This window comes from Gossypium hirsutum, chromosome A09 (assembly GCF_007990345.1).
Source record: "Gossypium hirsutum isolate 1008001.06 chromosome A09, Gossypium_hirsutum_v2.1, whole genome shotgun sequence".
In the NCBI taxonomy this organism is placed as follows: Eukaryota; Viridiplantae; Streptophyta; class Magnoliopsida; order Malvales; family Malvaceae; genus Gossypium; species Gossypium hirsutum.
The window spans coordinates 73617852-73640889 of NC_053432.1; the positions used below are offsets into that span (position 1 = coordinate 73617852).

A 23038-nucleotide genomic window follows, 5' to 3' on the forward strand; every position below is an offset into this window, starting at 1 on the left:
TACGAACTTACTAAGCATTAAATGCTTACTTTGTATTATTTCCTCTATTTTATAGTCATCCGAAAGTTCATTGGGTTGGAAATTTGGCGGAGATACCAAACACTATCCATCAATTCTTTTCAGTATATGTAACAAACTAAATTTTAGTTATAATGGCATGTATAGGCTAAAGCTGAATTTGGACAATGATGTCATGTATGTGTTTAGTTGTAATTAGCAATTGGAATGGCTTGAGTTGGATATAATTTGATATGTATATATATGTGTGTGTGTGTGTGTGTGGAATTATTATGTTGTTGTGTTTGATTGAGTTGAGCCAGTCTATTTGATATGAATAAGTAAATACGTGATTATGACAAAGTAGGTAAGTTCAGATATTTGAATTTATGAAGTGATATTACATGCATAAAACTTGATTTTGGTTGGGTTTGAATGTCTTATTATGGCCTATTGATGTTTCAAAATGTTTTGGTTGATTGTTGCCAAATTTGGGTGAGAAATGTGGCATTGGTAATGGCCTATTTTTATCCACATGGGCAGAGACTCAGCCGTGTGTGACACACGCCCTATCACATGGGCGTGTGATGTAGCTGTCTATCTCCTGTATCTTAAAAATTGAGAATCAGAATGCTCAAAATTATCCACACGGCCTAGCACATGGGCGTGTAGCTTGGCCATGTAACCCCTACACCTAATTAATGCAAGTCAGTATGCTCACACGGTCTAGCACAAGGGCATGTAGTTTGGTCGTGTGACCCAAGTCAGATAGTTACATGGGTATGGATACGGGCTGAGACACGGTCGTGTATCTTATTTTGAATACTCATACTGCCTAAGACATAGGCGTGTCTCTTGACTGTGTGTGACACACGGTCTAGACACACGGGCATGTGACCCCTACATCTAGGAAAATTTTTGAAATTATACAAAAAATTCTTTGAATACCCGGATTAGTCCTGACTTATTTCTATTACGTATTTGGGCCTCGATGGCTCATATAAGGACCAATACGATTGATTTATGATGTGAATAAGAAATGATATGAAATGTTTGTACTTGATCTGTAAACTCCGGTAATGCTCCATAACCCTGTTCTGGCGACGGATATAGGTTAGGGGTGTTACATCATCCATCACAAAGACGGACAACCCATGGTCACATTTACTTTTCATCAACCATGTAATTCCAATGAGAAGATATCATTTACCTATTTTTAGGTTATGAACTCCACTGTTGTGAATAGCACTACATACAACAGAAGTGTAATGACCCAAATTTTACCGTTACCGAAAAAGTGTATTTTCGGGTCTCCGTTTCTGAAAAATGGATTCGTAAATATTTATTAAAAATATTTACGAACTAAAATGAGTGGTTAATTAGAGTTTAATTAAGTGAATTTAATTTAATTAAGAGTAATTAAGTAAAAGGACCAAATTGAATAAAGTGTGAAAGTTGAATTATAGATTAAAAGAAAATAAAAAGGACTAAAAGGGAAATTATACAAAAAGTATAAATTGAGGCAGTTTATTGTGAAGAAAATCTAAGATTTTTTTTGTTTAGTATATTATTATATTATTATATAATAAAGATACTTTATGTTTTAATTATATTATATTATATATATAAACTAAAGAAGCAAATGAAAGGAAATAGAAACAGAATGGAACGAAACAGAGAGCAGGGGAGAAAAAGAAAGAAAGAAGGGGAGAAAAGGGAAAATTGAATGTTTGAAGCTTTAAGCTTTAATAGGTAAGTCAATCAAGCCATTTTTACTTAATTTTGATGTTTTAGAAGTTTTAGAACAAAGTTTTGATGAAATTAAGTTGATATTTTGATAGTTATTAGATTTCTAGATATTGTCCATGTTAAATAAAATGATGAATTAAGGGCTAAATTGATAGAAATTCAAGTTAAAAATGATACAAGGATTGAATTGTAAAGTGATTCATAAGTTTTATGCTTTAAGGACTAAATTGAAAGAATTTCGAAACTATGGTTGGCAACGGTATGTAGTATGAATTTTGAAATTTACTAAAAATTCGTAGTGATTCTAAATTAGTCCCGAATTGAATTTACTGTTCATCTTGGACCGCGAGGGCCCATTAAAGGGACGACATCTTAAAACTAGGATGTGTGTGAATATTTATTTTAATTAATGACCGAAATTGGACTGTACTGACTGGTAATGTCTCGTAACCTTGTTCTGGTGACGGTATAGGGTTAGGGGACGTTACAAATTAGTGGTATCAGAGCTACTCAGGTTTAGCCGATTCTCAGACTACATCGAGCTCGGAATTGAGTCTAGAGGTACATGCCATAATTGAGTCGAAATTGAGTCGGGATCGGATGCTGATATATTTGTTTGGTACTATTTTATAGTGAAAATGTTAGACAAAAATATCGATGGTATTGATTATGAAATGTATACTGGAGACGAATAGTCTCGTGAATTAGATGAAAACTGAATCAACAACACTGGGTATAAACTCAATGGGTAATTAATTACTGAATGATGACTGATGAAATAAAAAAAATGATACATAATTATTTAGAATTATAACTGATGTTCTTCAGTGAATAGAAGAAATTGTATTTGTTATGATATATGCCCCTCCTGTTTCTCAATCGGTTCCCGAAGTGCTTCAAGGTACAGAGTTTGTCTGAATGGGTAACATATCTGTTTTTAATATTTTGTACATATAGTGTGGAAGAATTGAAAATTACAGCTGAAAATGATCTTGAAAGAATTGAAATTTGGCAAGAGAATATTATCAAGGCTGTAAATGAATTGCTTGGTTCGTCAAATAAATGATAGGAAGGTATGATATTTCTACTAAAAGATTCAATTTACCAAAGGTGGAAAATATTGATTTATGCTGTAACTATGAAAGGGTTATTTGGAATTTTCTAAAATGAGTTCTGAAAGAAATATATGTTAGTCAGAGATTTCCTGATTAGAAATGCAAAGAAATTTTTGAAGCTTAAACAGGGTCATATGATTGTAACTGAGTATGAAGGGAATTTGTTTGATTGAATAAGTATATCAGAGGGTATATTCCAATAGAAACCATAATGTACAAGTAGTTTGAAGATGGTTGAAATGAAAACATAAAGTCGAAGAATGTAGAATAAAGAGCGGAATATGAGTTAGATATGATTCTTCTGATCATTATCTTAGTGATTGATTGAAGAGAGTTGAAAGAGATATTACTTAAATTTCAATACAGAATACCATAGTTATTAGAGGTAGATTACTCTGTAACCTAGAAATGCGAGTGGTAGTCGAAGTGTGATAAAGGATTTCACTATAAAATCTGGAGAATGAATATCAGCCAGGGCATATGTTATTTGTATATAAGAAGATGTTTCTCTACCGGATGTCATTACAGGTACCTTCTTCTTTTATCGGCACTGATATGATTATTTTAAATTGATATTGGTTTTATTTATTCGTATGATTGCATGAATTTAGCATTTATTAAAGATTTTTCTGTTCAGTTCGACGAATTATTGGTTGAAGTATCAAATTTTTCGGATCAGTATTTATTGATTGATAAAATTACAAGAACTGTTTGATAATGATATTAGGGTACTGTTTCCTAATTGATTTGATGTTATTATTATTTGATGTGATTTCAAGAACGGAATGGTTAATTCTACATGATATGGTGGTGAATTGTAAGCAAAAGTGCATTATACTGCAAGGTTAGAACGATGAAAATTGAACTAATTGTTTATTGTGATATTGAACATGTCAACACAGAAGTGTGCTAGAAAAGGGTTGTGGTATTTACTTTTCTTATGAATTGGATATTAAAGTATCTAAGTCAAATTTTAAATCAATGGCAATTTTGATGTGTTTCCAGAAGAGTTACCCGAATTGCTGTTGGTTGAAGAAGCTGAATTTATTATAGATCTTGTGCCTGAAATAATATTGAAAAATGTATCTAAAATCAGAGAATTTCTGAGATTAGTCGGTTATTATCAGAAAGTTAGAAAAAGATTTTTGAAATATATGGTTACCATAGAAAGATATGGCATTGCAATGATCTGATAAATGTTAGTAAAGTTTTAATCAGTTGAAAACTCAGTAAACTGAAGCACTAGTTCTGGTTTAGCCTAAAATCCAGTAAAGAAACTTGTGATTTACAGGGATAGTAGTGTTTGACGCAAGAAAATGAATTAACGGTTTATGTTTTGGAAAGTTAGAACTACATGAGAAGAATTATTTGATACATGATTCGAAAGTGATAGCTATTGTCTTTGTATTAAAGGATCATGATTTTATAATTGAATATCATCCAGGAAAAAAAAAACAAATGGAGTTATGAACACTCTATTGTCATTATCTGATGATCGCTCAATTCTAATTGAAATAAAGGTTAAACTTACTTCTCTACAGCAGGTCTGCAAAGTTCAGAAATGTGATAATAAATTAATGGTTAAATGGGTATAGTGAACAAATGATTTTGATTGAAAATTTCAGATTGAATTTGATGATTATTTGCTGTTTAGAAATAGAAGCTGTATTGAAGAATTCAGAGCTTAGACAGAAGAATTTGTATGAAATTTATAGCAATACTATGTCTATGCATTCTGGAAGAAATAAAATGTACAGTGATTTGAGGAAGATGTGTTGAAGACTGGGAAAGAAAAGTAGTACTTTGAAATTGTATATAAATGTTTATATCAGATACAGATATCTTCAGAACTGTTACAGCTAGAAAGGATATCAGAATGGAAAGGATATCAGAATGGAAGTGGGATATAATTTCTATGGGTTTGAATTGGAATTATCTCGATCTTTGAAAAAGAAAGACGTCATTTGAATAATCGTCGAAGGTATGGTAAAGTCTGCAAATTCTATTCAGGTATGAATAAATTTCTTAATAATTGTCTGAAATATAGGTTTCTGAGATTATCAGATTTCATGGTATGGTGGTTTCTATTATTTTTTTATTGAGATACGTGGTTTATACTCTGATTATAGAACAAGTACAAAAGTTTTGGGTACTTGATAACAGTTTTCAGCACTGTATAAAGTTCTGAATGATTATGATGTAAAACTGCATGAGGTCTGATTAAATACAGTGAGAAAAAGAATATGCGGAACTATTTAATTCGTGAAATTGAAGAAAAGTAGAAGTGATTCGAGATAGATTGAAAGCAGTTTTGACAGACAGGAATTATATGTGGACTTGAAACGTTAGGATATCGAGTATTTTGTTAGTGATATGATATTTCTTAAAGATTCAGTTTGAAAGAAAATTTTGAAGATCAGGTTGAAAAAGAAATTGAATTCTCGTTCTGTTGGGCCATGTAAAATTTCGAAAAAAAAAGTCAGACTGGTAATATATTATTGGGTTTTACTTCCAAAATTACAAGAAATTTATGGGGATTATCAGGATTTGGTGCTCAAAAGATGTAAATCAGATCTTTTACATGTTATATCGACAAAGGATATTGAGATTTGACGCAATCTATTGTATGAGAAAGAGCCGGTTGAGATACTAGCCTGAGCGGTAATGTCATAATATTGAGGAAACAATACGGGAACCGAAAGAAACAGTGAGATCACTGAACCCCCACCTCTTTTTTAGGCAAATTTCGAGGACGAAATTTCTTAAGAGGGAGAGAATTGTAATGACCCGAATTTTACCGTTATCGAAAAAATATATTTTCGGGTCTCCGTTTCTGAAAAATGGATTCATAAATATTTATTAAAAATATTTACGAAGTAAAATGAGTGGTTAATTAGAGTTTAATTAAGTGAATTTAATTTAATTAAGAGTAATTAAGTAAAAGGACCAAATTGAATAAAGTGTGAAAGTTGAATTATAGATTAAAAGAAAATAAAAAGGACTAAAAGGGCAATTATACAAAAAGTATAAATTGAGGCGGTTTATCGTGAAGAAAATTTAAGATTTTTTTTTATGTTTAGTATATTATTATATTATTATATTATTATATAATAAAGATACTTTATGTTTTAATTATATTATATTATATTATATTATATATATAAACTAAAGAAGCAAATGAAAGGAAATAGAAATAGAATGCAACGAAACAGAGAGCAGGGGAGAAAAAGAAAGAAAGAAGGGGAGAAAAGGGAAAATTGAAGGTTTGAAGCTTTAAGCTTTAATAGGTAAGTCAATCAAGCCCTTTTTACTTAATTTTGATGTTTTAGAAGTTTTAGAACAAAGTTTTGATGAAATTAAGTTGATATTTTGATAGTTATTAGATTTCTAGATATTGTCCATGTTAAATAAAATGATGAATTAAGGGCTAAATTGATAGAAATTCAAGTTAAAAATGATACAAGGATTGATTTGTAAAGTGATTCATAAGTTTTATGCTTTAAGGACTAAATTGAAAGAATTTCGAAATTATGGTTGGCAACGGTATGTAGTATGAATTTTGAAATTTACTAAAAATTCGTAGTGATTCTAAATTAGTCTCGAGTTGAATTTACTGTTCATCTTGGACCGCGAGGGCCCATTAAAGGGACGACATCTTAAAACTAGGATGTGTGTGAATATTTATTTTAATTAATGACCAAAATTGGACTGTACTGACTGGTAATGTCTCGTAACCCTGTTCCGGTGACGGTATAGGGTTAGGGAACGTTACAAGAAGTCATACACCCAACACACCAACTTTCGGTTCCTTATCTATTTGAACTCAAGCATTGATTTACATCAAAGTTTATGAGTCACACATATATAGTCCATCATCCACTCAGGATTTAGGTCTGTCACACTATGAACATCATAAACGAATAAATTCATAAACGAATTTAGGGTCTATTCTGCTTAGGTCCTATCCGATGTATTGTCAGCCCAATCAGTCAACCTATGTCTCTATCTTCTAGAAGTTATCCACTCTAATGTCCAAAATAAGGCATCTCCCTAATTGGACTTCATAGACGACATATTAATTTTTCAATTGGTTTGCTCATTTTCGATTAGGTTAAGAAAATGTTTTGGTTCATCTCCTAATACAAGTTGTCCTTTTGCCTTACGATTTGACCACGTAACGCCGCTTAGTATTAGTTAAACATTAGACAATCAGTGATTTTCCTTGATTTTTTTAGAAAATTTTAATTAGGCTCCCAAAATTTTTGAAAAAGTTTCATTTCTCTCTTAAAGTTTTTTTAAAAAATTTAATTACACCCATCAAGTTTTATAAATTTTCATTATACCTTTTAATTTGTTTTAAATTTTTTGAAAAAGTTTCACTTCTCCTTAAAGTTTTTTAAAAAATTTAGTTAGACCCTTCAAGTTTTTAAAATTTTCATTATACCTTTTAATTTGTTTTAATAATTTTAATTAAGCTCACTTAAAATATTTGAAAATTCTCATTAATCTTACAAATTTTAAATTTTAAATTAGACCCCTAATTTTTTTTAAATCTCATTAAACTCCTAAATCTTTTTAAAAATTTTACTATCCCAAACTTAATCCCACTGCATGCATAGTGTTTTGATCTAATATTTCAGTCCATCCGGATATTATTCCATCTAACAAATGTTACTGATGATATAGTAGATATACAGTCATGGGGACCTAGTATACTGTATAGATAGCACAGGCTGTTTGCTTACGCAGCCATTTGTATTCTTTGTAATTGGATAAATAAAGAATTTTACTAATAAAAAAAGAAGAGCTCAATCTCAATCAAGAACATTGATAACATAGTTTAGATTTCAATGAAAATTGCTTTCGTTCAATATGGATCATATCTGATATTAGTAGCCATTGAGAAACAAGTTAAAAAGTATATACTATTGAATTTTGCAGGGTGAACACCTCTATAATTTCGTACTAACCATCAAAATGCGACGAGTTCTCACAGCTCTTAAGAAACCTCTGAAACTCGGTCTGCACTGCAAGTAGATAATGAACAGTCCTGCTGTTCTTAAAACTTGATCAGTTTCCTAGTTCTTTGCACCAAAGCCACGTGGACTTGGTCTTGTTGATGCGTATTCTGCAAACTGCATTCTGGATTCTGATCTCCTCGCTCTTCTTGCAGTACCAGGAGGAGCCTTATACATGGAAGAAACAACAAAAAACATCAATTATTACAGAATATAGCTTGCCTAAAAATAATTGAAGTGGCATACGAGTCCTGTTAGAATTCCATCAATCTTAAATGAGTTTATAGTTGCACAAAACTTTCCAAATAAGTGTATATACAAAGTTGCAGACAAAGCACACCTTTATCTATCTGTTCAACACAAGAAAATAATTTGCATGGATGAATAACCTAAGGATGTTGCATCAAATTTCATGACAGATGCTATTGATATTACCTGAAGCCGTCCTACATCTACCTTCTTCTTTTTGGCCTATTCTAAACCTTTCTTTTCTATTTCATATGGTTTAACCTCGGTTCCCGCTTTATAAACAGGAACTCCCACCTGTAAACATAGCACAAGAGATAATCTTTTTGGATAAAGACTAATGATGGGTAAATATATTTGTCATAACAAATTTTCCAGTTCATGCATTAAGCTGGACCAATGGTCCAAAAGGCAGAGCCATAAGGAGCAATATGAACTCAATTGTTTACGTGTGTACTCATAAGTCTGGTACTTTTAACTCGTTTGAAACTAAAAACAATTGGTATTGTGTGCAAACTAATGGCATCTTCCCTTTTTTAAGATAATTAGCTAACTTTGAACAAACACCTGTCTTTCCAACCCCTGCAGACCAGCGAATAATAAAACAGTAGGGCCGAAAATGACCGCAAGCGACAGTCGAAAAGTGCATGGCTTCTATTGCTCCTCCCCCCTTCTTTCTGATTAGATATAATCCATTATCTTGTTATTGAATTCCCTGCTACGCAGTTCACCTTTGCTATTTTACATCCAAGCTTTAGTCCGATCGTGGCATTACGTGTAGCGTTTCACTACTTTTTCCTGTCCCCGCCCAAATATATATAACGGCTTCAACTTCTTCCCCGAAGTGCCATTTTTTGCTTCCTATGACTTGGATTCCATGGAACACTCAGTTGAGAGAGTTAGCAAAGCAATGCCAATACCTTGAAGCTCTAACTCTCTACCGCCAAATGCTGCGTTGCGGTTCCTCCCCAAACGCCTTCTCTTTCCCTTTCGCTCTCAAATCCTCCGCTTCCCTTCCCCTTCCTTTTTCCGGCCAACAACTCCACTGTCAAGTCATCAAATCCGGATGCTCCCAGGAACCCTTTGTTCTTACTTCTCTCATCTCTATGTACTGCAAATTCAGTTCCCTCGGAAACGCCCGCAAGGTGTTCGATGAAAACCCAATATCCAATCAATTAACGGTTTGCTACAACGCTTTGATTTCCGGGTACGCGTTAAATTCCCGGTTTTTTTATGTTATTGCTTTGTTTTGTAGAATGAGGGAAATGGGCGTTTCGGTTAATTCAGTTACAATGTTGGGCTTGGTTCCGGTGTTCTCGGAACCTGGGTACATAAGCGTAGGGATGTGTTTTCATTGTTGCTGTGTGAAGTTGGGGTTGAATCATGATTTCTCTGTTGCTAATTGTTTAGTTACAATGTACGTGAAATGCGGGGCCATTGAGTTTGGTAGGAATTTATTTGATGAGATGCCCAAAAAGGGTTTGATTACTTGGAACGCTATGATTTCAGGGTATGCGCAGAATGGACTTGCGGCTGATGTTTTGGAACTCTATAGGAAAATGGAAACTGCGGGGGTTTGTCCAGATGCGGTTACATTTGTTGGGGTTTTATCATCTTGTGCTAATCTTGGTGCTGTTAGTGTTGGCCACGAGGTTGAACAGCGAATAGAGTCTAGTAGACTTGGTTTGAATCCCTTTTTGAATAATGCATTGATTAATATGTATGCTAGGTGTGGTAATTTGGTCAAGGCTCGAGCTATTTTTGATGGCATGCCTGTTAAAAGTGTGGTTTCATGGACAGCGATTATAGGTGGATATGGAATGCATGGATATGGAGAGATTGCAGTGGAGTTATTTGATGAGATGATTAAGAGTGGTATTCGGCCTGATGGTGCTGCATTTGTGAGTGTTTTATGTGCATGCAGTCATGCGGGGTTGACTGAAAAAGGCTTGGAATATTTTTCAGAAATGAAGATGAAGCATCGGTTGCAGCCGGGTCCAGAGCATTATTCTTGTGTGGTGGATCTTCTAGGTCGGGCTGGTCGGCTAAATGAAGCTTTGGAGCTCATTAAATCAATGCAGGTAAAGCCAGATGGTGCAGTCTGGGGAGCCCTTTTGGGTGCCTGCAAAATTCACCGAAATGTAGAGATGGCAGAGTTGGCGTTTGAACGAGTTATTGAGTTTGAGCCCACAAACATCGGTTATTATGTTCTGCTATCTAATATTTATTCTGAAGCTGAGAATTTGGAAGGAGTGTTGAAAGTTAGAGTAATGATGAGAGAGCGAAAGCTGAAAAAGGATCCAGGATTTAGCTATGTCGAGTATAAAGGAAGAGTGCACCTTTTCTTGGCCGGGGATAGAAGCCATCCTCAAAAGAAGGAGATATATAGAATGGTGGATGAGCTGGAAGCTTTGGTGAAGAAACTTGCTGGCTGTAAAGACAATGAAGAAAGGAGAAACAAAGAAGCTTTAATTGGTATGGGTGTTCATAGTGAAAAGTTGGCAATTGTGTTTGGACTATTGAACTCTGAGCCAGGGACAGAGATTGTGGTGATAAAGAACCTTAGAATGTGTGACGATTGCCATTTATTTTTCAAGGGTGTCAGCAAGATTGTGACTCGTCAGCTTGTTGTTAGAGATGCAACCCGTTTCCACCACTTCAGAGATGGACACTGTTCATGCAAAGACTATTGGTAATACAATACTCGCTTGAGGGTTCCATTTGCGTTCCCTGGTATCCTAGATGTTCTGCAAATAATAATAAAAATATGCAGTACAAAGATTGATTTCATATTGAAATTAAGAAATCTGTTGGAAGCCTGTGGAGTGCCGGTTCAGCTAGGTGGCTGCAAATGCAATAATATATGCTCAAATGCTCTATGGATACCAGAAAATGAAACTGAGTCTAGAGAAAGGGCTGATGATCAACCAGCCATTGATTGATCATCCCTTAAGAAGCTAGTTTGCTCAACAGTCAGAATGGCTGGCATGGGAATATAGATATTGCTAACTCATTCTGCCATTGCTTATTTTAATTTACATGTGCATACAATTCTGAAGAGAAATCTGTCAAGCAATTCTTATTTCCGGTTGTAGCTGTTCCCTATTTTGTACTTATTTCCCTTCTGTACCAATAGGTGACAACAGTTGCTTTGTAGAATCAATGCACCGATTTCTTATACTCCAAGTCTCAAAACCAGTCAATTGTGGATGAAACGAATTACACCATATTCGATGAAATTCTAGTGTTAAATTAGTTTTCTACAATGTCTGGTCTCTGTGAACTGCAGTCAAAGCTTTGAATTAGAGGATTAATTCACCTATTCCAGATATGTCGAAACTCAATATAGATGAATACACTTTAACGATCAGCTAAAATATACATTGCAAATTGCAAATTGTTTGTGAGGTTCGTGTGGTCATCAGATGATTCAACGATTATCTGAGATGCCTGTCAAACGTGGCTAGTGTTGTTAAACAAAAACTTTTGATACAATTCAGCTGTATATGTTAGTATGATCATAACCAACATTCATGCATCCATTTCCAGAGGCAGATCACATTATTTTTTGCATACCCTAGCAAAAACGAAGATTAAAAACCCACCCTCTTAACACTTCATTTTTTGGTTAACCATGTCAAAATGGTCAGCAAGGAGGTAAAATAACTAACTAAAGCTAAACTATTTTTCGTTAACACAAGAGTTAGATAGATAATATATGTGAAACAAAATGATGATGATGTTTGTATATTTATATTCCATAATACCACATTGTTAAGGTATGCAACTGCAATTTTCAGATTGTTAGCTGGCAATTTGGCTGTAAAACACTTATGCAAAGTACACATGATGCTAAAAAATGACAAGGCTGTCATAGCTTTTGTGTGGAGGTAGGGGTGAGCAAAATTCGATTCGATTCGAAAAAGTTGAAAAAAATTTGAATTTTGAATTATTCGAATCGAGTTAATCGAATTAATCAAGTTAATCGAATCAGCTCGATTTTTTTTTCGAATTTCAAGTTCGAGTCGAGTTGAATTTTCGAATTCGAATAAACCGAATATAAACTGTATTTTTTTATTTTTTTAAATTTTAGGCTTTTATTTAAACTCAATTTCCCCCAAGCCCAAACATTTTATATTTTCTATTTCCCTAAGCCCGTCTGCCTAAGCCCCAAAGATTTATTTTCCCAAATCTCAATTCCTCCCCCAAATCAAACCCCCAGCAAATTCCAAACCCTAAATTATTTTTCTTCTTCTCTCTATTTCCATCCAATTCAAACTCTAAAATCTATTTTTCTTAAAAAACCCTAAAATAAACCCTCATTCCTTCTTCTTCTTCTTCTTCTTAAGTATTTTTTAGTTATTTACTCACTTATTTATTCACTTATTTACTTCAATTTTTTGTTGTATGAAAAAATATTTTTTTTGAAAAATTACATAAAAATAAACAACACTAAAGTTATTTTTTTTTAAAATTTAACTTGAACAAATATATTCGATTTGATTCGATTCAAATTTCATCTCACTCGACTCGATTCGAGAAAACTTCAAATTAAGTTAGATGATAAAATAAGATTCGAAAATTCGATTAACTCGAAAATTTCCGATTCGATCGAATGCTCACCCCTAATTGGAAGTGTGAATCCAGTGCAGAATCGTAAATAATAGCTTGATGGTGAAGAGAAAATCAGATCACGTGTTAGATAGAATTATAGCAGCTCTTTTCAAACCCAATAAGATGGTGTGATTATTGAACAAAAAATGAGCACTTTCAGCTTGGGAAATTTAAGAAGTTGGTTTGATTCTGAGTAAACAAACAGCATATAAGTACCAACCTTGAAAGACTTAGCAATGTGATATGGACCAAGTAACAACATATCAGTATCAACCTTGGTTTGATTTTGAGGGTCTTTGATCACATCCTAAGATAAAAGAATAACATGAACAAAATAATAAGAAAATGAAAGAATACCTACGTCTGGCAGTGGCAAGGCTTGAGCAAGCAGAGCTCTTTTCTTCAGCTGGTCTCCTTCACATGATAATATTTCAGAATACTGATTGAGAAGAGCCAAACTCTTCTGCTCGTCAGCCAATATGTACCAAAGATGGGTTTCTCTTAAACATCAAATAAAGAATAAATGAACAGACAAGGTTCAGAAATTTATCACGAATGTAAGAGCTTGCAACATCAACAAGCATTCATGGACTATCACCCGAAAAAAACAAAAAGGAGAAAATTTGCAAGGTACCCATTTTAGTTAAGTGCATAATAACATAAATTCTAAATGAAAAGCAACGAATTAGCATAAACAAAGAAAGAAATCATTACGTTGGAGAAGGAAGCTGCAGGGGAACCAAACGGGGGAAAGCAGTAGGAACATCCCTCTGGGCGCATCGTATGTATGTGTCTTTGCATGGAAATAAACACGAATTCCTAAGACGCATAATGAATTCTTTTACCCCTTCAACTTTGAGGAAAAAAAATCATTTTAATCCATTATTTAATTTTTAATCTTTTTTAACTTTATAATTTTTTATCAAATCATTTTAAAATAATAAAAATTTAATGTTTTTTAACTTTGTTTACATGACATAAACCTAGATTGTTATATGAATGATATGTCAATATTTATTTACTTTTTTAAAATTTTAAAAATATTTTTTATAATTATTATACTTTTTTAAATAATTTTAATGATTTTTAACTTTTTTTGAATTTTTAAATTTAAAAAGACCTAATTAAATGCTAATGTGTCATCTAATGACAATCCACTTATATGTCAGTCAATCTAATTTAAAAATATTAAATGTTCATCCATTGTGGGATAATTTAATAGAAAACACAAGTTTAAAGGTTAAAAAAATGAAAAATTAAATGCTGAAGGACCGAATACATAGTTACACCTTTTGAGAAATACATTGGGTTTTGCAATGGAATAGAATGACGTTATGGTTAACGCAGTGCAGGTTGGCTGGATCAGCTTCGCTCTGTCCTCTTATGGGGGATTACGGTTGTTTATGTTTTAAGACTCAACTCGAGGATGAAGAATCAGAAATAAATCAGAATGAGGCAAGGAATGTTAAGTCAGCGTGAAGCATTGAAAAGTAAAAGAATCTCCATTCAAAATCACATACAAGACACACACATGACCTCATACACCGATATTTCAAAGGACCAAAAACAAACCAACCAAAACCAAACCAAACACAACATACCGACTTCTACCAGTTGGCATTTCCCCCTCCCCATCTGACTACAACATTAGCATTACCTCCAAGCTTCAAAAAGCTCGGTTCTCGTATTTATCAGCCCCACAATCCTCGTTCCCTTGTTCTTCTGAACAGCTCCTGTTCCATTACCAACTGCCTGTTCGTTTGCCTTCTTTGCTCCCATCCTTAAACCTGAAGCACCTGATTGATCACTTCTGCTCTTTCCACATGTACTTCGCAGGCTGCCATTTGCTAAACAGTTCATTTGAGATACTAAAGTACAAGGACAGTTATTGGCTAGAGATCGGTTTCCAGCACAAATGTTCTCGATTGAAGTTAGGAAACTTTGAGGGCCAGTTTCAGTTGTCAAATTCTCTTCAGCAGAGTGGGTAGGGCTCTCTAAGGCAGGTTCTTGAGCAACAAAAGCTTTCTCTCCTTTGCTTTCGTTTTTAACCTCTTCACTGGCATCTTTGAGTAGTTGTGAAGAGCTTTGCTGTCCATTCTTATCAGACGGCTCTAAGCGAGAGACAGGAGCAGAGTCTACCATAGAATCTTCTCTTCCTTTAAGTGTTCTAATAATAAGGGTCTTCAGAAAATTCATCACCTGGACTGCATACATCAATGCAGTTAAAGGATCGGACATCTGCGATAAACAGTAGTGGAGTTAATTAAACTATGAGTGGACCAGATAGCAAGAACAAACCTAAATGACATTGTCTATTGCCATACACGATCCTAAATTAAGACTGATGGAATATAATCACTATTAAAAATACATGTCACACTTATAAGGAAGAAGACCTTTACTATGCTTCGAGGAGATGTTGCTTTAACTCTTCATTTTTTCTAAAGTACTCATGTCCAATCACATATCCAAACATGGGGTATTGAGGTTCAATCCTCCAAAATATGGAAAAACTTGGAAAAGGATTTATCCTACCTGTATCAGATACAACTTGTATCTAACACTCAACTGGAGTATCAAGTAGCATAGCTTTAAGGTGCCCTAGAAAGGCCTTCTGGAAAGTGGAATGAACTCTCTCTCTTGAAATAGATCATATTTTTTAACCGAAAATCTTTTCTAAGGTCCTCTACTTTCACTATGTTTTCAAAAAAATAAAATGCTTTGAGTTTGAGTACAAGAGTATAAGGGATGCATCCATGCGACTAGTGTCAAAATGACATATGCTTAAAACGGTTAGCACCTTTATGGCCAGGGCTACGGAAAAAATGTTGTAGAACAATTCAAAAAAGTTTTATTACCATGCCAAATAGGTTCAAATCTCAATAACCAACAATTGTGCACTAAGTCTGGCATGTGTATTTAGACTAAAACTACAAAAAGATAATTACTCACTTGTGTCATGTTTGGAGCAAACACCATGGCAACATTGCGTGCATTCATCTTGTTCAAATGTTCCACTTGTACAACATCAGCCATTAAGTTTATTGCCCAATCCAGTAGAGCAGCTTCAGTTGGAGGAAGGAGCCGTACAAGCCGAGCACACTCTTCTTCTGACTCGGCTTGCATTACTTGCTCTGGAGGAAGCGAATCCAGAACACCACTAGGAAGTTCCCTAAACCAAGCCTGCAGAGTCATAAAAACGACAACCGAATTGAATGATCCGTACAACTTGGGCAGTTCTCAACATTATTTGCAGATATCTTGATAACATATTGAGCCTCGGAACCAGTTCTTTAAAAAGTTCAGCTCTCCTCAATATTTTAATTACTTATATAAAAGAAGCGTGATAAAATATAAGACAACTATGAACCCAACATACATACAAGAAACATGTTCATAATACTCAGTACAGCCAAAGCTATTAAAGAGCAAAGAAAATACCTTTATAAGACCAGCCAAGCAATGTACATCTATCCCATCTGGTATAACTCCCCTATTTAGTTGTTCCCTGACATACTCCTCCTGGCTGTTCTCTGCATTAATTCTGAAAATTCCTTCTGCCTAAAGAAAATATAAGAAATTAATTACTAAACTGGATACTTAAGCAATTATATAGCCATAAATCACAGATAGTAATATACCTGGAGGCCTCCCCAGGCGTATAAATGACTTTGCATCAGGAGTAGTATTGTTGGAACACTGTTCCCTCTAGAGTCCAGTGAGAGCTGCATAGATTCTGTCGAAACCCCAAATACACTCGCACTGCACAAGAATGATATCTTAGCCAATGAAATAAAATTAGCAGAAAGACTTGGACAACAGTTATCACAGAGCAAGGTATCTTATCATCATCTCTTTTTCCATACATTCACTTACATCAATGGTATGTATTCAACTACAAAATTGAAAATAGTGAATCATAGAACAGATATAATTTCAGTAAGATTTACCCATCAAAACAAAATTAGCAAAGAGTAGAAACCAACAGCAAGGCAAAAGGAGTGCAATGAAGAGAAAGTCCCCCACTTTCGGGGAACAAATTTGCATCCACAAATGGAAGCAAACTGGGGAGAACCCAGTGGTGACCTTCATTACTATGGAATTCTATATATGAATCAAGGCCTCTTAACACAGAGAAATTAGTCATCATTTGAAGTTCCTAAAATGGATGGCCTTTTACAACTGTATTTTCATATTTAGGTAAGAAAGGGGAAAATACTAAACCTTTTCCTCGTATTCCTTTCATAGAAAGGACAAATAAAAGTTCAGAAGACCGAGTTATACGAATGAGAATTGAAGAATTCAGGAGAAAGGGGGAAAACCAAGTGAGCAAAATGAAATTGACAAAAGAATCTCAAGAAAACATCTACAGTAACCAAAATAACCAAACCCCAGAAAATTTATTCGACAAAACCATATGAGAATTTCAATTATAAGTTTGAAGAGAAAAAAGAATGTGCATTGATAAACTTGCCTGGCACTTGGAGCTCTCCTGGGGACCTCAGGCTCAAATTCAACCGGCAAACCAAGAAATCCATGGAACCTATCAAAAGTCACATGAGCAACATGTCTAACATTGGTAGGCAACCCAATTTCCATTGAACAAAGCTCTTTACTTCCAGAAAGGCTACACCCAATCAAAGACTTCCTAAAAGCAGCCACCAAAAGCGTCAATAAAGACAGCTGATCCCCTTCCCCTTCTCTATCCCTTTCTTTCCTCTCTTCCTCTTCTTGCCTATCCTCTTCTTCTTGGTCACTCTCTTGGGTTATTATATCCTCCACAGTGCTTACGTTAGAGTTAGTAAGGGCGTGTGGAGTGGAGGTGGAGCTTGAAAATGAAGGGAAATGAGATGGGGATGATTGGAGTACTTCAGTCATAATGTTTTTCCTTTATTGGGGTCAACGATTTAGAGCCAAGAAACAATTTTTCTTTATGGAAAAATGGGTTTCTTTGGAAGGACTTAATGGAACAATGGGATGTAAAGATTTGATGTCTACGTAGAGTTGGATTGAAGGAAAGATTTTGGATGGTAGGAAGCAACTATCATCACTTTTCTCTTCTATTCTATATAATTTTCTTGGCTGGCTTTGGCTTTGAGGACTGAAGAAGCAAAGTGTAAAGATTGAAAATTTAGGGAAAGGGAGAGAAGTGGTGGTGGGTGGTGGAGATGAAGAGATTGAAGGAAAATACCAGCATCATTCACCCCCCTAAAGCTACATTCTATGAGCAAATGGGGGAATTGAGGGACTGCTTCTCTACAGTGATTTATCTAATGTTTGTTCCAGAGCCAATGAAATGTTGCCATCTACGCATTTAATAATGGAATTCCTTTTAGCAGCTTGACACATGGTTATGTTGGGATTAACCATATGATATGATATGATATGATAATGACTTGCACACTCTAGTTTCAAGTCCTTCAATTTCATAGTTTTTTTCTTTTTCTTACGAGAAAATTCTTGTTGAGATGTGGCTATTCCAAAAACATGTCATTACATCTTACATATTATTCGTCGAGTGAGATTACAGATGGGAATATATACAGGTTTCTTTTTCACACTTCTCTATTAAATTTTACACTTAATTTCAGTGTATCATATATGAGATTATATGCAGGATTTTGTTTTGGATCATTATAACACTGTACATTTTAGAAGGTTTGTGATGTAAAAGAGTGTAGTCATTTTCGGGGGCATAATGACATCTAATCCCAACATTATTTACATAAAAGAAAATTTGTCTTTACATAAATCAAACTGGTTCTAAATCCGACAGGTGTAAAACACTTTTGTTATAGTCTTAGTTAAACTGGATCCTGTCAGAATCTTGATCCCACCAGCTTCCTAGCAAAAATCCATGAACCTCAAAACTCAACAAAATTGTCCTCTCACTTTGCTTTTTCGGTTTACCATTCATTTGGCAGAGTAATTATGAAGTTAGTGTTTTAGAATTGAAATTGATTTTTTATGGTTCAACTTCATTGATTAATCATTTGTTAGAAGATGATTGCTCTTTAGTGAGCCAAGTTCCCCTAAATGGAGGATAAAAAAGCAAAGGTTTGGTAAGCTTTTTGAAAGAGAAAGTTCCAACTTTAATAGGTTTGCTGTTGATGATAACTTAAAAAGTATTTTTGAGCTTTCAAGGCAATGTTTTTCAGAATAGAGCATAGAGTATCCCCCAATCTTCCACATGCTTGTAATTAGATTGGAAAATTATAGAAAAATACAAAGAAAACAATAATGATCTCCATTGTCTCACCAAATAACTCTTTGTTTGTCAACTAAATACTCATTATGAATATAATTAAAGAGTTAAGGACCAGGAAACAAAATAAGGAAAAGTGTTGCACAAGTAAATTAATCTGCCAATAGTAATCATATCCTTAAAATCTTAAAAAATGCCACCAAACATGTGCCACCCACTTTCCACATAAAAATTTGCCAATTGGCAATAACAAGAAAAGATGGATTCCATTTCGGAGCTGTTGTTGCCTGTTGGATGAGCTGTGGATGATATCATTCACAAAAACCCATTTTTCCCCCTTTCTTATCACTGATTTCTAGTTCAAATTCCTCATTTCTTCTGGATATTGGGATAGATAAGATGCCCTAATTTGAACATGCATCCAATACTAACTAACAGCCGAATTTGAGAAACATAGTTGATGAAGCAATGAATGGTTGAAAAGGGTTGCTTCGTTTGCAAGGGAGATGCCTTTACAAAGGGAAAACATAAAGTGAAAGTGAAGGAGCTGCTTCAAGCAAAAAGAGTCTTTAGGCAAAACTGTTGCCCGTTGTACAATGTCCACTGTTTCAAATTTGAATCTAATTTCGCGGCTATACTTCACATCTTTATACTTTGGTTCCGTACAGCCTCTGCTCTTTTGGCCTTTTTATAAGTGATCGTTAACCCCAATGCCATGAATTTTGCAGAATGATGCTTGTTAAAAGTGCCAGCCATGCTACATGCAAAAGTGTAAAAAGATGAGCTTTCTACCCTAAGCTTTCGTTGGATTTTGTTTCTTTCCTTTTTCTCTGTTCTTCTTTTTGGAAATACACACACCCAGAATATAAACATAGATCAGCTGGTGTGGGATTCTGATGTCAATGGCCAAGCCAAACACCAACGGCTAAAAACGAATCTGGACAAACTTTTAGAGGTACCCTACAACAGCTTGTAAAAAGTGCATCCTGTAAGAACAAATACCATCTAGCTTACTTCCCAGGAACCAACGGCTGTAATGTAAACTTCCTAGAGTTTTTTATCCGAAGCAAGTAGACTAATCAAGTTTAGTGGATACTCCATAGTTTAACAGTAAAAACAAGCTACTTTTGTTTTTTACCCTGTGTGAATTAAGGTTTGGCCAAACCATGGATGGTTAAAGACTTAAGGACTAATCTAATCCAGAGGGGCAGAAATGAATGCATTGAAGCACAAGAACAATAAAAGCTTTAACATATTCAGCACCAAAGTTTCAATGAGGCCTGAGCACTAAAAATAAGTATTGCAGTAACCATTCTCTACATTCAATTAAATCCGTTTGAAATGCACAAAGGGCAATCCATCGGGTAAAGTTGAGAAACGAAAAGCAGATTCCATGGAGACCCATCTAACTGCCAATAAATTCTCAATTACATAAAACTTCCCAATCCCAAACTAGCAGTGATGCCATTGAAACAACAAAGCCAAGAGATACATCAAAGTGATAAATCAATAGAAAAACCAGAATCACTGCATTCTGCCAACAGGTTCAAGGGCTTCAACAGTAACAACGCAATTTCCTCTGATCACCTGCAGCGTATCAATACCAATTACAATGAGGCTAAAAAATTCAATGATATACCCAAAAACATAGCAAGGTACTTTCCCTGCCCCGGGGGAAGAAAAGAAGTATTTCGATGCTCACCACCATGCCTATGTCAGTTTTCTCATTGCCATTCACCTCTACTGTGTTGTCAACCACTAGATTCATAAACTGATCAAACCCGCGAAGCGTACCAACAACCATCCGATTTGCATTCAGCTTGACTGCAGCATTACATACCAACAGAATTCATACAATTAAAATTACAGAGTATGTAGATTAGCATCTGCAATCTCATAAAGCCACATGCAACTTACAAGACTAAATAACAGAAGCAACAAATTCCTTACACATTAAGGCACCGGCGTATTAGCAAATACCATAAGAACGCAAACCTAAATCTAAGATTGACTGTAGCTCATAAGTAGCTCAATATTCAAAATATGCAAAGTAATAATCATTACTATCCACGAGAATATATAAAAAAATCGAACATCATACACGAAAGAATAAAAACTATTTTTTTAACCTTAAAAGTCATACCAAAGAGAAAACACATATTAGGTGCAGACAATAAACAGGGGACATTCGCTTTACTACTATGCAAAGAACAACGAAAGAATACTTACTCTGGAGTTTCTTGTCCATGTACCTGTTACATGAAAACAGCATCAATAAAAGAACTAAGAAATAAGTAAGGGGAAAAGAAAGAAAGAACAAAAAAACAATTTTTCAAAAGAAAAAAAAAAGTATTGAAATGTGTGGGAAGAAAAGGAACTTGCTTTTTGAGATCTGGAGGCTGGCCTGATCTGCTCATAGTGACGGGAGGTTGGTCTACAGCGGAGCGGTAGAGCGAAATAGAGGGGAATAGGGTTTAGGGGAGGAAGAAAGCTGTGATTCCTAGACTAAAAATGAAAGCCTCTGAGATTGTAGAGGGCCTGATGTTGATCAAGAGGCGGCCCACGGTTGAAAATTTCAAATGAGATTAAAAAATAATATTAGATAATTAAAAATTAATGACAACTGGGGTGGTGTGAGGATCGAACTCGTGAACTTTCGCATCCGAAGCGAGAATCATACCACTAGACGAAGCATCCTCAAAGCCTTGGGCTTGCACTATAATATTTATAATTTTTTTTTATAGATAAATTATCAACTTGGTACCTCTACTGTTTTTTATTAATTTGGCCCTTATACTTTAATTTTGTTGTCAGTTTGGTCCCTGCACTTTCATTCCAATCATCCCCTTACCCCCAATCCAAATTTTCATTAAAAAAATTATATCAACAAACAACACACTGCCACGTGTCAAGAAAAAAAAACACTTAAAAATGTTTAAAGAATATTAAAAAAAACATTTAAAAGCCAACCGCCCACCAAAAATTAAACTAAAAAATTAAAATTTCCTAATTTATTTTTGAAATTTATAAAAAATAAGATTATAAGTATGCAAAAATAAAAATAATTAAAAAATCATAAATTTTAATAACATTTTTATTTGGAATTTTAAATTTTTTTTGAAAATTTAAGATTATTATGAATTTTTTTAGAATTTTATGGTATTTTTTACTTTAAAAAACTCAAAATTTCTTTTAAAATGTCAAAAATTCATAAAATGCAAAACATAATCCAAAAACAAAAAAAAAAAACAAAAACAAAAAATGACATGAAAATTTTCATGAAAATTCTAAAATTTTATAAAAACCTAAAATTCCAAACAAAGGGGTATTTAAAATTTTATGGATTTTTTAAATTTTGTTTGATGCTTTGAATACTTCAAAAAAAATCCAAAAAAAATTTAAAACTTGATAAATTATAAAAAAAAAATCAATAATAATATATTTTTGAAAATTATTTTAAAAATTCATAAATTTTAATAAATACGTTGTTTGGAATTTTGAGGTTTTTAGTTAGAAAACCATAAAATTTTAAAAATATCATTATAATCTTAAAATTTATTTTAAAAAACCCGCAAATTCCAAATAAATTCTTTTACAAAATTTTATGAAAATTTTTAAATTTGTAATGTTTTGCATATCTTATAATCTTAAAAAAAATTACATTTTTCAATAATAAATTATGTTTTTTTAGGTTTTTTATAATTTTCTGGGTTTAAATATTTGTTGGGTTTTTTATTCGTTATAGTTTTTTTTTTGTTTTTTTATTTTTATTTTTTCATTTTTATATTTTTTAACATTTTTTAGTGATTTTCTTTCTTTTTCTTAACACCTGGCTACATGTTATTAGTTGGTTTATTATTTTTTAATGGAAATTTGGGTTGGGGTAATGGGATTAACGGAATAAAAAATATAGGGGCCAAACTCATAATAAAAATAAAAGATAAGAGCCAAATAGATAAAAAAATAATATAAGTACCAAAGTGATAATTTAGCTATAGTACAAGAGCAAATAGTGATAATAAGCCTAATATTTTTGGGGCTTCAAATATTCTATAGGTCCTGTTACTAAAAATTATATTACTTAATTATTAATA

General features: G+C 33.7%; 3 protein-coding genes across 3 annotated transcripts; 1 reads left to right on the forward strand and 2 right to left on the reverse strand.

The window, feature by feature from the left end:
* Window positions 1-8074: 8074 nt before the first annotated feature.
* Window positions 8075-11305, forward strand: LOC107896343 (putative pentatricopeptide repeat-containing protein At3g11460, mitochondrial). Its single transcript, XM_041076686.1, has one exon. The coding sequence runs from the start codon at window positions 8989-8991 to the stop codon at window positions 10819-10821; it is 1833 nt and encodes a 610-aa protein (XP_040932620.1). The 5' UTR covers window positions 8075-8988; the 3' UTR covers window positions 10822-11305.
* Window positions 11306-14222: 2917 nt separating this feature from the next.
* LOC107896345 (rho GTPase-activating protein 5) lies at window positions 14223-18291 on the reverse strand. Its single transcript, XM_016821501.2, has 5 exons — window positions 17214-18291; window positions 16381-16501; window positions 16181-16300; window positions 15692-15922; window positions 14223-14977 (listed from the first exon to the last, which is right to left on the reverse strand). The coding sequence occupies exons 1-5, from the start codon at window positions 17615-17617 to the stop codon at window positions 14393-14395; spliced, it is 1461 nt and encodes a 486-aa protein (XP_016676990.2). The 5' UTR covers window positions 17618-18291; the 3' UTR covers window positions 14223-14392.
* A 1953-nt stretch (window positions 18292-20244) lies between these two features.
* LOC107896350 (probable small nuclear ribonucleoprotein G) lies at window positions 20245-21643 on the reverse strand. The gene is made up of 4 exons (XM_016821506.2): window positions 21327-21643; window positions 21174-21196; window positions 20647-20768; window positions 20245-20531 (listed from the first exon to the last, which is right to left on the reverse strand). Exons 1-4 carry the CDS (start codon window positions 21359-21361, stop codon window positions 20469-20471), a joined length of 243 nt encoding a protein of 80 aa, XP_016676995.1. The 5' UTR covers window positions 21362-21643; the 3' UTR covers window positions 20245-20468.
* Between the last annotated feature and the right edge of the window lie 1395 nt (window positions 21644-23038).